This window comes from Rattus norvegicus, chromosome 11 (assembly GCF_021556685.1).
Source record: "Rattus norvegicus strain SHRSP/BbbUtx chromosome 11, alternate assembly SHRSP_T2T, whole genome shotgun sequence".
NCBI classification, from domain to species: Eukaryota; Metazoa; Chordata; class Mammalia; order Rodentia; family Muridae; genus Rattus; species Rattus norvegicus.
The window spans coordinates 19,177,560-19,194,773 of NC_141544.1; the positions used below are offsets into that span (position 1 = coordinate 19,177,560).

The window sequence follows — 17,214 nt, forward strand, 5'->3', positions numbered from 1 at the left end:
CAACGCGCCTCTGCCAAAACATACACTGGTCTCTTTCTTTTTTGTAAAACCCAAGTCTCTACAGTCTGCCCACATACATTAAACATATTTAGTACTGCAGGTAAGTATATGCTGGCATTTCCTTTAAGATGATCCGTTCTGGATTCATGAGGGTTTGTCTAGATAAAATGAGAATAATTTTAAAATTAAACTCACTTGTCACTTCTACAAGGTTTCCCAAACCAATAAACTTCTCATGTTTTAATGTCTCTGTCTTAACTATTACATGTAAGTGAATGAAATAAATGATAACATTAAAACATCATTAATATTAACTAATCTATATATACTATAGATTATTATATATATTATAGATTAATATATATTATATATATTATAGATTAATCTATATATATTATAGATTAGTTAATATCAATATATATATGTATATATATACAAGCAGACAGGAAATTATCTGGTATGGGTTTTACTTGACAAAAATTTCTCTTTAAGGACGATTGGATTCCAATATCATCTTTACCAAAAACATTGATATTATCTTAACAAACAGAAATCAGTAACATATCAAAATAATTTTTGTATATGAATAATCAACCAATAATTGCTTCCGAAATCATCTTCTTCCTGCAGATCTGGAAAGTGAATCAGCCCTTGCCAAATACATGTTACATTAGTAATGGAGGGTTTCTGTTTTTTGGTTCACTTTAATACAAGTAAGGCTGCAGTACTAGTGAAATCTTTGGGAGAATACAATTGTTAATATCAATTTCACATAGTGAAATTAATACTTAGGAAACTGAGCAACTTGAGTCTATTTTCAGCATTCATTTGCAATGGATATTCCTCCACGGGTGTGATAGAGCGGTGTTAGCGTCTGGCCCCTGGTAAACATTAAGTTAGCTTTCTTAATAACTTATTTTCAAACACCGAGTCATGAAAGAGTCAAAGCTCTAAAGTACACTGGGGAAACTGAAGTTTTTTAAATGCCAAGAAAGAAGAAAATGTGAAGAAAAGCTGCATTTCCCTGGGACCTTTAGGAAAAGCCTTCTTAAAACACTTCACATTGAAATGTAGTCACTGCAAATCTTAGAGCCTTTTTTCCTCTCCTCTTGGGGGTCTCATGACTGTATTTAAAATTCTTTTCCAGAAGCAGTTAATATTCCCATCCTACCCTTCCTCTGCTTTTAAGATGTTAAAAGAGAAACTAAGCAGACCAGACGCGTCATGACTCACATGGGTCTCCACCTGGAGAAGCATGACTAAGCACTTAAAGACAACAATCTTTTGCACACTTCAGTAAGCAGCTCTGCGGTCTGAATGGACCTAAATTCCCTGCCCCCTTAGGGACTAATCAGAGAATGCCTACTCACTAGCTTGGCAGTAACAAAAGCAGGTCAGTGTATTCATAATCTCTTGGATCAAGGTCAGTTTTTAATTCCTCCTTGTTGATACATTTATCTGGAAATGACAGCTATTAGGAGACTGATAAGGAGAGGTGCACGCGTTTAAACAGACTCAGCATCAGAAACACTTGGGGAACTGGGAGTAGAAATCTGTAGGAAGTACAAATATAAATTAGATAGATAGATAGATAGATAGATAGATAGATAGATAGATAGATAGACAGACAGACAGACAGATAGTGCTGTGACTGCCAGGCCTGAAAGCAATGTAAATCTACAGTTTTGAGAATACATCAGCTCTCAGAATTCTTTACTGTTCTTAACATTTCTTCCTAATAGAATGTTTATTTTATTGAGAAGACGGTATCGGCAGGTTGGCAGTTTTAAATACATAAATTTCTGAATCTTATTGAAGAGTTGTTTCATAGATAAGTATATTGGAAGGCAGCTCACCAGCCAATGGAATGAAATTATTCTTTAAAAGAGACAGACCAACTAAGGTAAACGTACAGTAAAAGGAAAACTATAGTGTCTGTCTTGCACTCTGGAGGTTTACGGGTCCTAGAGGAGACCTAAGTACATAACCTTCTAAATTCTCTTTTAAAAACATGTGAAAGGGTTATATAGGTCATATGCTGAACAAAATAAAAGGTTTGGATCTTTCAAGAACTAGAAAGACAGAAATGCTCATAATAATCAATAAAGGGCAAACGGCATTCTTTTGTCTATTAAAGCAAACTCGTCAGACAAGCCCTATAGGAAAAGGGCTGTGCCAATTGTTTTTAATCTGTAAATGGCTCCAATTATGCAAGTATAAAAACAGGGAAACAGTTTTTCACTTAAATAGTTAATAGGTCAGTTTAGAAAAGGTTTTTTGTTGTCTAAGTATAAATTTTAAAAAACCATATTTATAGATTAATCCAATATCTCTCATGACATATATAAAGCACAGGGATGCATGTACATAAAATAATACAATTTATATTAAAGCACTCTGAATATCAGGTGAAACAAGCAATCTGTTTCTATGAATGATAGCATGCATTAAAGCAAGCTAATTCTAACGTTCCATCCACAGTCAAGTTCTCTTTAACGAGATTTAGAAAAAAAGAATATTTTAAAACCCTCTCTTCTCTCATTAAATGCACAGGGTGTTTCACTTGCATGCAAATAAAAACCAGAAAATATCATGTCTCAATTTTGGCATTGCACTGACATTTGACAGTCCATAAAGATTGCAGGCAATTAATGCTATCTAAAAATCTATAGCCTCACACGACAACCAGCAAAACATCAGGACCCCACCACAGCAAAACGTGTTAATGGGCTAGTTAGGGAGCAGATTATTGACATAGGAACCATTTTTGAGTCCCCTTGTCAGGAGGGAGAGTAAAATGAACAGTCCCTTATTCCGATTAAACAATGCACATTTCTATTATTATTTTCTTTCATTCCTAGAGCAAAGAACTACTTGGGAACAATAGATACTATAGTATGTATCACAGTGGTAAATTTAATTCTGCCTTGGCAGAGGCACTACCAAAAGCAGAATGTAACTGCTTGCTATATTGGTTCCATAGATATATAATTGCCTCCAGAAACATCCTCCTCTGAATACCACCTACACATTAATAAGTGACAGTGAACTTACAGCTAGACCCCTGTTCTATCCCATATGATCCCCGAGAAGGCTTTGAAATGAGGCCACGTGCATAATTAAGGCACACTGAATATCAGAGTACATGTAACAAACTAGAGTATTATGAATCCTCAGGGAAACCTCATAGAACTAATGTATTTTCTAAAGAAGCCTGCACATGAGTAAAGGGAGACTCAGATGCTAATTAGATCCTCTCAGAGAAGGCTATAGAAACGTTGCTCCTTGAATTCTGAAGTTGAACACAGAACGGAACATTTGTGTACAGGAGACTGGATGAAAAGGGGGGTAGGTTGATATAAAAGCCCTTCACTGGATGATTTACGCAATTTGTGAGAAAATAATCTAAGCAAAGCCAAAAACATAACAATGAGAGAATTCTCATCTTTCCAAAAGGGTTAAGTATGAGAACTGATTTCCTATTAGAAAGGGATTATGTAACAACAGAGGGAAATACTCGCCTAGCATATGCTAATTTACTCAGCTTTGCCAGGCATTGCTGTGTAGTTTTGGCTGGCTGACTCACATTCCTTTCCTCCTCTTTTTTCTCCCCCCACTTATATTATGAGACCAAAGTGGTGGAACTCTTTTTAAAAATGCAATGTTAACTGCAAAACATTGAGATCGGCCCTTTGGTAGTTGAGAAACTCAATTGCTGGTATGTCTTCAGAAACCATCATTTTACAAAATATCTCTTCTCTAACGATTCACCGTCCTTCATTCATTTCTTTTAATGTACATTATTCCAGGTTGGTAGGGTGGTAATGAAAAGGGGTTATTATATTCCTGGAGAGCACAAAGCAACCTGGGTTACCATTCAAACTTCAACAAATAAAATAGAAAGCTATAGCAAAGGAGTGGCACTTAAAGCTTGTGCACATTTTAATTTGGTTTTAAAGATGCACATATAAATACATGTATATAGATATTCACATATCTATAATACATATTACTTATTTAATGTATATATTCTGATTTATAATTTATGATTATTCATTTCAGCATCAGCTTATATATGTAGTTTGGAAAACAGGATATGTTAGGTATAAAACTGAACATCAAGGAGAGGCATCGTGAACATTTCTTACAGGAAGAGGAATAAGTGACCAGCTGAAATAAAAGATAAATTTAGGAAGAAAGTACAAGTATATATGACACACTGAATGTTCCAGGCTTTGATGTTTAAATAAGTACTATTAAGGCACCTGCATTTTAAAGCTCAGACAAGTTTATCCCAGATGCCAAAAATATTGCATTTGCAAGAAGAAATTAATTGTTTTTTTTATAAATTACATAGATTCAATAAAGCACCATGTGCTTCATAGCATATCTTTGTCAGGAATGGTGTTTCTCCATTCTCTTCCCAAGGATAAGCAATGCAACTGATGTGTGTGTGTGTGTGTGTGTGTGTGTGTGTGTGTGTGTGTATAAAATCATCATTAGGGACTCAATTTAGCCTCTAAAGGGCCTTTTATTTCCCTATAACCCCAAATCATTGGCACTGCTTGATCACACTTTTTTTTTGTATTCCTAAAAGGAAAAGAATGTTTATTTTTATTTTGTAAATTTCCCAACTATAACTAGACACAGTCTTCCTCTGAAGTATTGAAATGGGTGGGAAATAAATATTAAATATTTAAATATTTAAGTGGAATTTATTTGCTCACTCACAAAGAGTTATCCCAATGGTGAATAAGGACTGTCTTAATATTTACTTCATTCCTCTAAAGTATACTGTGAATAATGAATTATCAACTCTATCTAGGAAAGATCTGATAACTTCTTTCATCTAGTCAGGCAGTAACAGGTTTTAGTGGTTTACTCTCAAAAGTATGAAAGATTCAGAATAAATCTTCAACCGCATTGAAATTTTCCAATTGCTGTTTTCAGCAGAAGAATTCCATCTTATCACTGGTGAAGAAAACATATTCATTAAAAGAGAAGAAGAGAATAAATACTAAGAAGGAAGTTAACTCATCTTTTCTTCATAAACTACATTATTACAGATTTTAATTAATTTAAAACCTAACAAGGTTGACCTTTATTCCTAAACATAATGGTGTATTTTCAGTTTGAACTAGTATGAGTATACATTGACTAGGTAAGTGAGGGTTATTTTCCAGTCTCAATAAGTTCTTCACTTACTTCCACTTTATTTAATTCATGACTAATTAAGAAGAGTATTTACTCGCAAAATGTTTAAAAAGAATACCTTTTCTAAGAGGAAAGTAATTTTATATCTCCTTAAGAAAACCTAGCAAGCACATGAAGAGGAGCTTGTGGCCTCACTTCTTGGATAAAGATCAATATGTACAATATGTCAAATGTTTTTGTTCTGTAGCAAATAGGATGCAAGTAGAATTGCCTTTCTGACTGTTATCCGATAGGATCTCATGGTGTGCTGAAAATAACAGTGGTTGCTTAGCCCTTGCTATTTTTAGGAACTCATTTGATGACTATTCCTACAGAAAACCAACATTTCAATAATGAGGACTCATGAACACATATGGCACAGATTGGCACCAACTTATCTGAACACCGATTAAAAGGTTAATTCCTGTTCCTCCTCAAAATAAGTAAAAATAAAAACATCACCACCACCACCAACAACAACAACAACAACAACAGATAAACCAACAGAAAACAGAATCTGCTTTGTGTACCACTGCAGCAAGACTAAACCTGAGGGGGGTTGGGGGGAGTCCTTACCCAGAACACTTCTCTGTCAGTGCGGAGGCTTAGCACAGGTGAAGCATGGGATTCCTGCTTTAACTCCACTATTCATCTTCATTAAATTGACCCACCGGCCTGATGGTTTCCAAGAAAGTGAAATGTTCACCAGGACTTAATGAAAAGATACAATAATCTCACTAGGAGTTACCTGTGAATCTTTGAACATAACTTGTTTCCTCTTTTGTATTGCTATTAGAGGGTTGTGATGACACCCTCTGAAATAGTTCAGGATTTAAAGGGTTAAAGCTTTGTTCATGTCTGCCACAAGCTAAAGAAATACACCTCTCCCTCCCCCCCACTCCTGCCACATGACTGCTTTTTTGTGTTTGCTGCTGTTGAACACATGAATCCTAAGATGTCATTAGCGTCCTCACACAGCAGGGGGCTTCAGTGCCTCCAACGTCAGGTTGATCCTCACTACCTCTTTAAGGGAGGAATTTAGGGAACATGCCTTTTTGGTACTTAAAGGAGTATACTCCCAAACCTTGACATTTTCAAGTACCATGTGGGCAATGAACTTGAACTTGTCCTTTTAAATATTTTACATTACGCCAGTAAATTTAAATTAAGCATTTTTTTTTGTCAAAGCATGAGCTTATGATCTAGTTAAACATAAATTATCGGGGATTTTTAATCCTGAAAAATAAAAATAACTACCTGTGTGAGGAAAGGATGTTGAGAACAACTAGCTAAATTGAATTCGTAGAACAGTACATATGCCCATAAATATCTATAATTGCTTACATTTAAGTTTTCTCTAAGACACCACTGTTTTAAAAACAAATTTAGACCTACAATATATTGATTTTTTCATATATGTAATAAAGCATGTGTGCTGCTATATTATGAGGCAAAGACACAAACATGACCAGGCCTGACTGGAAAACACACATTGTTCAATGCCATCTGATTTAGGAGATATTTGCTAAGCAAGGATGAAAGTTGTGCAGAAGTGTGCACTGACTTTGCCTTGGAGAGACCAGAGTTATTTTCGCCACTGGTTCCTAGAGCAATAAATAGAGTAAATTAGAAATATAGCTGCAAATTTGGCAACGGCCTTCTACTTCATCTGGGGAATTTTGGTACTCGGATTTGTGATTTGTTTCACCTGTTTCTTCAACCTACCCAGTCACCAATGTAGAAGGACTGCCTTTGCCAAGTTGTTTAATGAACAAAATGCACCAAAGTAAGAACTTTCTCAGTACATTTTCAGGACACATGTCAGAAAACTAAAATGGTGGTGGTGGTGGTGGTGGTGGTGGTGGTGGTGGTGGTGGTGGTGGTGGTGATGCCGCCGCCGACGACATTATGTGACATTATGTGGAAATCTATGTTACACTATTTCTTTATCCTAGGGGCCTTTGATTAAGTGATTCACCTGTTCTTTATCAGAGTGTATCCTACTAGTAGGCTCCCTGTCTTAAAGGGGATGGTGACAGCAAGCAATACTTAGGGCCACTTTAAAATACACAATTAGGACGTCATCCAACAAGTTTTAACCTAAATTTTACTTTTGAAGTGATTTACGTATCTTTTTTTCTTTAAGAAACATGATTTGACCTCACTGTTTTATTGCAGAGAAAACTGTTTGAAAGTTTCAGATCCACCGGTGGAGGACATGGGGATCCGTCTTTGCATCCCAAATGCTGCTTTTCTGTGCCATGGTAAACTATCCAGCATCATAAGAGTTACAGAAATAGGAGACAAGCACTGAACATCCTCATCCTGAGACAAAACCAGCCAAGAAACCCAGAATGCTTTGCAAGGAGATTTTTCTTAACTGATGCCCCTTAGGATGGCAGCTGCTTCACCCAGTCAGACTAAGGCTCCCACCTACACATACATCTATCTCTCCAGTGCCTGTGAACAAGAAAGGGAGGTGTGAGTGCATGGTCTTCTAGCTTCACTGACATAAGAAATATCCTTAAGTTGTTCGTGTACATCTAAAAGAGGTAAGAGAGATTCAGGAAGCATTATTGTGACAGGAAAGATGTTTAACATACAGTGCACTTTCTATCTATAAGAATCTGGTGACGCTCATGACGCTAATGTGCACAAAGCAGGATAAGTATAATCACCCTAGTGCTAGCCTGACGGTATTTATTAGTAAGCATAGCAAATTATTAATTAGAATACCCCAGGAAAACTACTAAAACCCTTGTATTTGTGTTAAACATTTTTCTGTAAGACTGTTTGCAAGAAAGAGGCGGGTTGAGAATTCAGAGAAACCAGATATCCCTGCGCATGACTGTCCTCTGTTTCTCTATGCTTTTTTTTTCTCTTTCTGGGTTTGTTTTCTGTGTGCACAGGACCCCCTTCATCTCAGCAGTGCCCCTTCAACCATGGGAACTGATGTGGTTTCAGGAAAGGTAAACTAAGCAACATCTATCTCATGGACCAAGGAGCTCCTAGTTACATGTGTTAGGCAGGCGCGTTTGCACTTCTTACTCTGAAGCTTACCATGTTTCCCCATTCCTTGATATAAAATAAGAAAACAGAGCTGGTACCTTAAAGCTGAATCTCATGCTTCCCCCAACCCCATGTTATATTTTGGTCAGAAACAAATATTGATTTAGAATGTATTTATTTTCTATCTATTTGTTTTGAATGAACACATTGGGTATAAATTAAAGTGATTTTGAAGAGACCTAGGAAAGCCACCCCCTGCAACAACCCTGGCTTAATCTTAACACGATTTGGTTGTGACCATTGGCTTCTTCTTCCTCATATTAAGGAATAAAATCATAACTTTGTTTTGAGAAAATGTGGAAAAAGAAAATAGTGACAGTATAAAACGAAGAGTTAAAACATGGAGGCACAGAGAAGATAGGGTTGTATAAGTCTCTTTTCATGGTACACACTGCAAAAACAGAGTTAGCATTTTAAGAACTACAGACGTTGATTAGCAGTAACTGATTGAATGTTACCAAATTGCCTCAAGCCCTAGAAAATAGGAAGCTACAGACTTAGTGACTGTAACCTTTGCAGAGTCCTAACCAGGAGCACACAGGGCAGACTCCTCCTCTGGAACATCAGCCCCTCACTAGATCCCCACAGAACCTCCCTTCCCTGTACATGAGAAAGACCTGTGTTCAGGAAATAAAGCCTGCCTTTGCACAGGCTAACCAAGACCTAATCAAACAGCAGGCTGGTGGGAAAACATAAATCAGAACCTGAAAGCAATGTTTATAGCCAAAAGGAAGAAAAGGCAGGCGTGAGCAATTTGTTTGAGGAAGAACTGACAACATCAACAAAGTATGATGTGTCTGGAGAAGCTAGTGTTTGATAAATGGGAGACAGCCATGTAGAGAAGAAGGCAGTTCAAGTGTGCTTGCACTCTCTCCCCTTTCTCTTCCTTGTAATCCTCTTTAGTGTGGACTAAGATGTTCGTGAGACATCATGGAACTGATGTTCAATCCCTGGCTGCTGTAGGGGATATTTACTTACTATTTACTTACTTACTTACTTGAACCTAAGGTTGCTGCTGCTGCTGCAACAGCAGTGCATTTTTCTCCTGCCAAACTCATACCTCTTCTCAGCCCCATCTCCCCTTGTCTGTTAGGAAAAGCATCTCTGTCTTAGTCACTGGTTTACATACTCAATAAGAAACCCATGCCTATGATGGTATGATGGAATGTCTCCTTTCTGGGTTAAGAAAGTATCAATTCTCCCCAGAAGCTAGCTTGCCACACAGCCCCGTGTGTGTGTGTGTGTGGGGGGGGGGGGTGTGTGTGTGTGTGTGAATGAGGGAGGGAGAAAGGGAGAGAGAGAGAGAGAGAGAGAGAGAGAGAGAAGCACAAGCAGACAGTTCTTTTTAGTGCACTGAATAGACAATTCACAGAGAAATGTTGAAGGAAGCGAGGAGGCGACCCCCAAGTGCAGTGCCACATGCTCCATAATAATCCCTTCGCACCAGCCCAGCCGCATGGGCAATGACCAGTCGGTGAGACTGGCAGAGAAAAACACATCCAGACCTTCCGGATTTCCATCGCAATCACCAAATTAACTGATTTCCCCACATCTCTATTCTAACCGGTGCGTGCAGGCGCCGGCATGCCGCCAGGGATGCGCGCGCCCGCGCGCACCCGCGAACACACACACACACACACACACACACACACACACACACTCACACTCACACTCTCCCTCACACACACTTACACACACTCGCACGCACGCAGGCAGGCACGCACAGAAGGAGGGAGGAGGGAGAAAACAGCTGAGAAATCCAAGTTACTGAGAGGTGAACTAGGGACTCGGAGAGGATGTTTTCTCGGCAGGATTAGAAATCCAAGTAAAGCGTCAGCCACCTGGGTACTAGTACAGGGTGGGGGAGTGAGTGCTGAGAAAAGGGAGCAGGCGGTGTTAGCCAGGAAAATGCACTACCTGCTTTCTTGGTGACTCCGGCACATGACATTTTAAATTTATATCCCATGTAGAATACATTTAAAAAAATCTTCACAATATATTCAAGGAAACATCTGTACATGGCTAGTTAACTGATTCAGTAATTTCCTCCCCATTACTTCACTCACATTCATAAATATGCACAAATAAAATACTTTCCCAATATATACCCCCAGAAGACAGCAAGAAGGAGGCTACATTCCAAGAACTTGCTGAAAGATGGTTCATTGACCTCATTTAAATCCTGCAAAAAATAAAAAAATGTTTGGGTCTGGATCGCCGGTGGGGTCTATATGTGTGTCTTACTTTCACATTCCTTTTACCCAGAGACAAATAAAATTAATCAACTAATCTTTCTGTCAAATACCAATGGATAGCAGAAGGGTTGGAGGTGGAAAACGATTTATCAAGAAAAGAGACAAACAGCTTTAAAAAATAAAATTTATCGACCAGCGTCTCGCACTCGCATTCATCCTTCCGATTTCTCCCATTCAAGCCGCATCCCTGTGCTACTCTTTAAAGCAACGGTCTTCCGCCTTTCGGTCCTGCACATGCTCGCCTCTTCTGCCTCCTCCACCACCCCAAAGTGCCTTCTCTCATGCACTCCAACTCACGCCTTGCGATTTATTTCAAAATTAGCATCTTCTTCCCCTTCCATAAGTCCCCCCACCCTCATCCTGCAAAAGAGAAGGTCTGGGGAGAAATGAACCCAAATCCCCTAGCTGCCTTGCATCAGGACTAGTGATTTGCATAACTGTTTTGTGTGGTTTCCCTCCATTGCAGACGCAGGGCTTTTACATTTCACGTTGAAAGGATGATATTAATTACGGAAAGAAGCGACAGACAGGGGATAGATAGACAGACAGGTAGATAGATTCTGAGCGAAAATCCAAAGCAGTGAAGTAGCTGCCAGACAGCATACATTTCTTTGCTTAAAAAAAAAAAAAAAGCAAACGGCGCAGACTGGATAATAAAAAGTCGATGTGTTGATAAAGTGGATTTATGTCTTTTAAATTGTCCCTTCGCTCCGTTTTAAATTTCTTCTTTCATTCTCTCTCTCTCTCTCTCTCTCTCTCTCTCTCTCTCTCTCTCTCTCTCTCTCTCTCTCTCTCTCTCTCCCCTCTCTCTAGACAAGACAGAGTCTCCCTTCTCTTCCTAGGTGAATGACACGTCTCACAATCCCCCACCCCCCCACCCCGGGGATGTTATTGCAATGCACACGGTGCCGCCGCTGCTGCTGCTGTTCTTGCCGTCGCGGTAGCTCGCTTCCAGGCTCTCACACACTTTTTTAAAGACACATGGATGAGATGCTGGTGGGAAGAGGGGAAAGAGGAAGGCGACCCTAAAAGGGGAGGAGGTTAAAGAGACGACAAGAGGTGGAAAGGGTCGCTTAAGAGCGTGATGTGGGAGGTGGCTGGCGAGGGTGGGTGGGAGAATGGGAGAATGGAATGTTGAGACAGGCACAAGTTGCCAGCCACCCGGAGTGGGAGGGGGATGCTGGCGGGGATCGAGTGGGGTGGAATGAAGGCTGCTCAGGTGAATGAAAAGGCGAAAGGTGCCGCGCAAGGAGCTGCCTGCTACCAGAGCGGGGCTGAGCCAGCGCTGGAGAAGCAAAGGCTGGTGCAAACTGCCACTGCCCCCTGCAGCACCGGGGCGGAGGGGGAGGGACTGGAAACCGCCGGGCACTGGGGGATTGCCAGGGGAGAGTGGAAATACGGGGTGGAATGGGGAGGATGGGGAATGGGCGTGAAGCGATGCTCCCCACAGCGGGGCGGGGATTACCTTGTAACAGGAGCCCGCAGACACTGTAGAAGCGGAGAACCGCGCTGCGTTTCCAAATCATGGTCCCTTCTTTTAAGGGTCTGGGGGAAGGATCGAGGGGGCAAGGAGATGCTGGTTAGGCGAACCACACAGTGCAAGGGTTCCGCTGGTGTCGTCCTCCCGGCTCCCGCCGGACCCACGATACCGCTGCTGCGGTGTTCGAACCCGCGCGGAAGCTGGTTGCCGGCAGCAAAAGCGGCAGTGGCAGAGCACCCGCAGAATGGGGTTTCGGTGGGCTAAATAGTTTCTTCTCCTTCTGCTGCTGCTGGTGCAGCCCCGACAACCGATCTGCCCGGCACCGGTTTGGAGCTCGCGTTCCTTTCGGAGCTCGCGGCAAGTCCCAGAGCCCGCCCGGAGGCTGCTTAGGCAGGTGATGCAGAGATGCCGGGGTGTCGGGGAAGGTGCAGGCGAGGGCTGCAAGGAGTGGGTAGGTCAAGGAAGGGAGGGGTGGGGGACAGGGGCAGCAAGCTGGCAGCACCGCCGCTCGCGCTCCGGTGTCAGAGTCCTGGGAGAAGAGGCGGCAGTAGTGGTAGCAGCGCTTGGTAGCGGTGGCAGCAGCGGCGGCGGCTCCCGGATGCTCCGGCTGCAGCAGCAGTGGCGGCGGCAGCGGCGGCGGCGGCGGCGACGGAGGCGGCGGCGGCGGCGGCAGCAGCAGCTCTAGCGAGCACCAGACACAAGGGCAAGCTCAGCGCGGCGAAGGCCCCGCCCCTACCCTGGCCAGGGATAGGCCCCGCCTCCTGACCAATGGGAACACACCCACCCACCACACCGGGCCAATGACAGAGAAGGGTGGGAGGAGACAAGCGCCGGGAAAAACAAACAGGCTTCTCAAGGACCCTTCGGGCAGGAAGCTCTGAAGCCCCCTTTCACGCACTCAGGACTGGTATCACCTCCTCAGAGGTGGCCACGTGCTAACTTGCACGGAACACGGCTCTATTCAGGAACTGGTGCTGAGCCCAGGAGAAGATTTCAGCCAATCGCCACCGCGAGGGGGCGGGGTTAACTGTATTCGCCCCCCCAACACACACACACCCAGCACCACCCCATCCCACACCCCCAGGTTCTGGAATCCGCTGTGCCTGGGCATGGTCCTGGGTGCGAAGTTCTTCTGAGCATGTGGACTCCTAGAGCAGATGGTGGCTTCACCTGCCCACTCACCAGCTGCAGTGGCAATCTTTAACGCTCCCAGCCGCAAAAGGGAGAGATTACAGAGGGCGTGGGAGAGGCTAAGTATAGGGCGCTGAACACCTACCTGCCTGCAAGAACTTGGGGAAGACGAGACCGACTTAGAAGTGAGAGAAAAATCACTTTGTTGTTTTTCTTCAGAAAGTTTACATATACCACGTCCACTTCTCCACATAACTGTGAGTGGTACTGAGATTGGGTTATTTTTTTATGTCCCAAATCAGACATGCTACATTTTCAAAGTAGTGTATTCTTAGATGCCATTAATCTAATCTAATTCATTTTTTAAAAGTATCCAACATGAGTGACAGAGATGGCTCAGAAGTTAAGAGCACTTACTGCTTTTCCAGAGGACTAAGTTCCATTTCTAGTACCCACATGACACATCACAGCTCAAAACTGTTTGTAATGTCAGTTTCAGGTGATCTGTTGCACTATTCTGGCCTGTATGGGAAAAGGCACAAAACACACACACACACACACACACACACACACACACACACACACACGCACTATGCAAACAAACATACAAGTCAAAAAAACATATACACAATATGTTTTAAAACTTAAAGTCTATCAAATATTCAGTGATTTTTTTTTACTTCAGTATTTAACGAAAGCCCTCTCAAATATTATGGATTTGTAACAGCATGAATAAATTTTTTCTTGAACTACCCAATACTCTACAATACAATTAAATGTCTTCAACTATATATTCATTTTGCATGTATAGCTATTATTCTCGGAATATAGCATCACTGTGACAGCAAATGCACAAATTAGCTTTTTCTTCAGTGATTAAATTTTACAAACTACCAAAATTGACATCTATTCATGTGTTCCTAGTTGCAAATATCTTAAATGTGAAACTACTTAGGGAAATTCCCTTTTAGAGTGAAGCTTTATATTCTGTTTCATTTCATGACAAAACTACTTCAGACTTTAGTAAAATATTTTTGAACGATTAATAAGTAGAAAGCAACAATTGAAAAATGGCTCGTTCAGTTTTTCCCAGGAATGTTTACGAAAAATTCATAATACTCCCCTGTGATGAGTTAATGCCATGTCCATTTGTATTGTCTCGGGATATATTCGATTTCTTCTTTCAGTTGTGCTATGGACGTTATAACTCTCTTCACATAGTCCTCCCAGCAGAAGCTACACTTACTTGTAGTTTATAAATATTTCCAGAGAAAGAATTAGGAATTATCATGATTATAATGCTTATTTTTTCCTTCTGGGGAAATTGCTTACAAATTTAATTGTAAAAGTTATTAAAAACAACCTAGAAAAAGTATTATGCAACCTCACTTTTGTCCTGATGTAGAAATTTCCTGAGACTTGATGTAGGTAAAAGTTTTATGTTTCGCTTTTTAGATGTTGAATGTATGTGAAATATTTAAGCATTTAAATATACAACAATTATAGATTCCCAGGACTCAAAAGCTAAAAAATCCATGCTAAATTGACTCTCATAGCAAATTGACTGATAGTAAATTGACCTAGAAAAAGAGATTTCATGGCCTGATGAAAATGTAGACCATTGTGGAAGAAAATTAGTTCATTGAGTATTGGAAGCATTCCTCTTATTCTCCTTGCTCTCTGGTGTGTCAGATATGATGTTAGCCACCATTGTTGCAAAACACTACAGAATTTATACCTAAGGTATAGATTACATAGAGCATAGTATACATTATATACTGTAGAGTATACAGTAATACAGAATACATAGGAGACATATGAGAAGCCATAGCAGCAGTAATATCCTGTAAATGTACAATTGCTTAACTTTTGTTAGTCTTTTAAAACCATTCTGTCTTCTCCTTCAAGATCAGTCTTTATTCCAGGCCACACCGACAGGCTTATCACTCAAGTTTTGAAATTATATCAAAACTGGTGTATAATAGAGAAGGAAAAAAACTCACAGGTAATCGGCCACTGACAACTTAATGATGGGCCACTTTTACTTTTGATATGCATATACTAAGTCATGACATAATCAATATTTTCTATGCTTTCATCCTAAATTATGCAATCACAATAGAGTGGGAAAAAATAAAAACCCTTTGTCCACATATATTCTAGTTCTGCTTTAAGATATGCATCCATCCATACATTTTTAAGTTCACCAAAATGTACAACAAATTTCTCTATATTTTCCCCCCAAACCGGAATAAAAACCCACCCTGCTTTATATGATCTGTGTATGAATCTGGAGTTTAAAATCATGCACTATGTAAAACAGAAGTTTTACAAATGGCCACAGATAAATAGAAACATCCTGAAAATGACTTTTTGAACCCTTGAATTTCATTAAATTGAAACAACCTTTATTGTTTTTATTTTAAAAGTATAATAAAATGAAATAGCTTCTTCACATCTACTTAAAACAGCTTGTTAATGGTCCATAGTTGGAAAGTGAAGCTTTCTTCACTGGAACTCCTCTTATTTGACCACTGGAGAGACGACTCAGAGATTGGGATTGTACATGTCCCTTGCAGGAGTCTGCACTTCAATTTCCAGCACCCACCTTGGCTTACCAGGTTGACTCCAGCTCCACAAAGAGCAATGTCTCCGATCTCTGGCAACCATCAGTCACAGGCGTGTCAACTCACACCTAACTGTGCACATACACCTGAGTATGATAGAGTAAATTGCAGCAACAAGTAAAGGACCATCATGAATGCAACTCCATTTACCAAGATGTTTCACCCTTGACGTTCTCAGTAAGGAGTTTACAGATGACCTTCCCTTTCCCCTTACCAGTGAGTGAAGACAATCCAGGTACCTATTGGTTGGTATGTTGCAGCATGATCTTTTTGAACTGGAGATCATATTTTCTAAGTCATTGTTGGCGTTTGTACGGTGTTTTCTCTTCACCCAAACTAAATGTAAAATTAAAAAAAAAGTGTAGAGACTTGGACATGGTAGCTGGATATAAAGTTAAAATCTAAAATGAAACAGTAATTACCCAATAGTCGTGATGAAGGAGTGGGTTTATCTACACAGGGCTTACTTGGTGTAAATCTGAAAATCGCATACAATGTGGTTTGATGCTCTTCCTCTGAGCTTCTCCCAGGTCCAAATTTGGTTCTTACCTGACCAAATTTGTGTTCTCTTGTGTTTTTCGATATATTTAATGGCTCTAAATTTGTGTTGTTCACATAGTCTTGGACCTGTGTGTAAATGAGATGGACTCTCCCACTGACTACTAATTGCTGATGGCTCCTCAAATAAGAGTAGAACATTGGGTCCACAGCCCTCTCCATGCTGGATTTTACCTTACTTGTGCAAGTTGTTAAAATAGCTGGGAGTTCTTATGTGCAGCTGCCCTGCTGTGTCTGGAAAATACTCTTTCTTTGCAATCATTCACTGCTTCTGGCTTTCTACAATCTTCCCATTTCCTACTCCATGATGAACTCGGTCTTTGGATGAGGGACTTGACCAGATGCTGAGCACTGCATAGTAATTTTTTTAAAAAAAGTATTTATACTTTTAAATGCTAGTGAATAATTTAGGACAAATAATTTAATTACCTTGTTTTAAGATTTTCTTTATATTTTATATTACTGTTTAATAGAACACACATTAAAATTTTTATAGGTTACTTCTGTGGAAAAAGCCAACTAGAAGAGTAATAGTGAAACAAACTATGGTTTCTATATTTTTATTCCATTTAATGTAGTTAAAGGAGTAGCATTATGAGCTCGTATAACTTAGAAATAAAAAAATGTAAAAACAACTGTTATTTAACTTGAGTCTTTGTAATTCCAAGATAACTTGCTATCATACAATTCTATTTTTCAGAGAATTTGAAAGACTAGGCATCATCAAGTGAGAGAATGGGGAAATTGAATAAAACATTTTGAGTTATTAACCTAAAAATTACTAAATATACAGAGGATAGTTGAAGATATGTATCTTTAAAGTGATGTCAAAATTAGGATGAGGAGGGGAACACCCCTAAAGAAGGGGAGGGGGAGGGATTAGGAGGATGTTTGCCCGGAA

The 17,214-nt window shown here is 40.2% G+C and overlaps 1 protein-coding gene across 4 annotated transcripts in view; it reads right to left on the minus strand.

Annotated features, from left to right (window-relative positions):
* The window catches only part of Cadm2 (cell adhesion molecule 2), a 977,017-nt gene extending 964,337 nt beyond the window's left edge, over positions 1 to 12,680 (minus strand). For all 4 annotated transcript variants that reach the window (NM_001047102.2, XM_087576479.1, XM_087576478.1 and 1 more), the window contains exon 1: positions 11,983 to 12,680. In NM_001047102.2, coding sequence (NP_001040567.1) covers positions 11,983 to 12,043 — 61 coding nt within the window. In that variant the 5' untranslated portion in view covers positions 12,044 to 12,680. The remainder of the gene's footprint in view (positions 1 to 11,982) is intronic.
* Between the last annotated feature and the right edge of the window lie 4,534 nt (positions 12,681 to 17,214).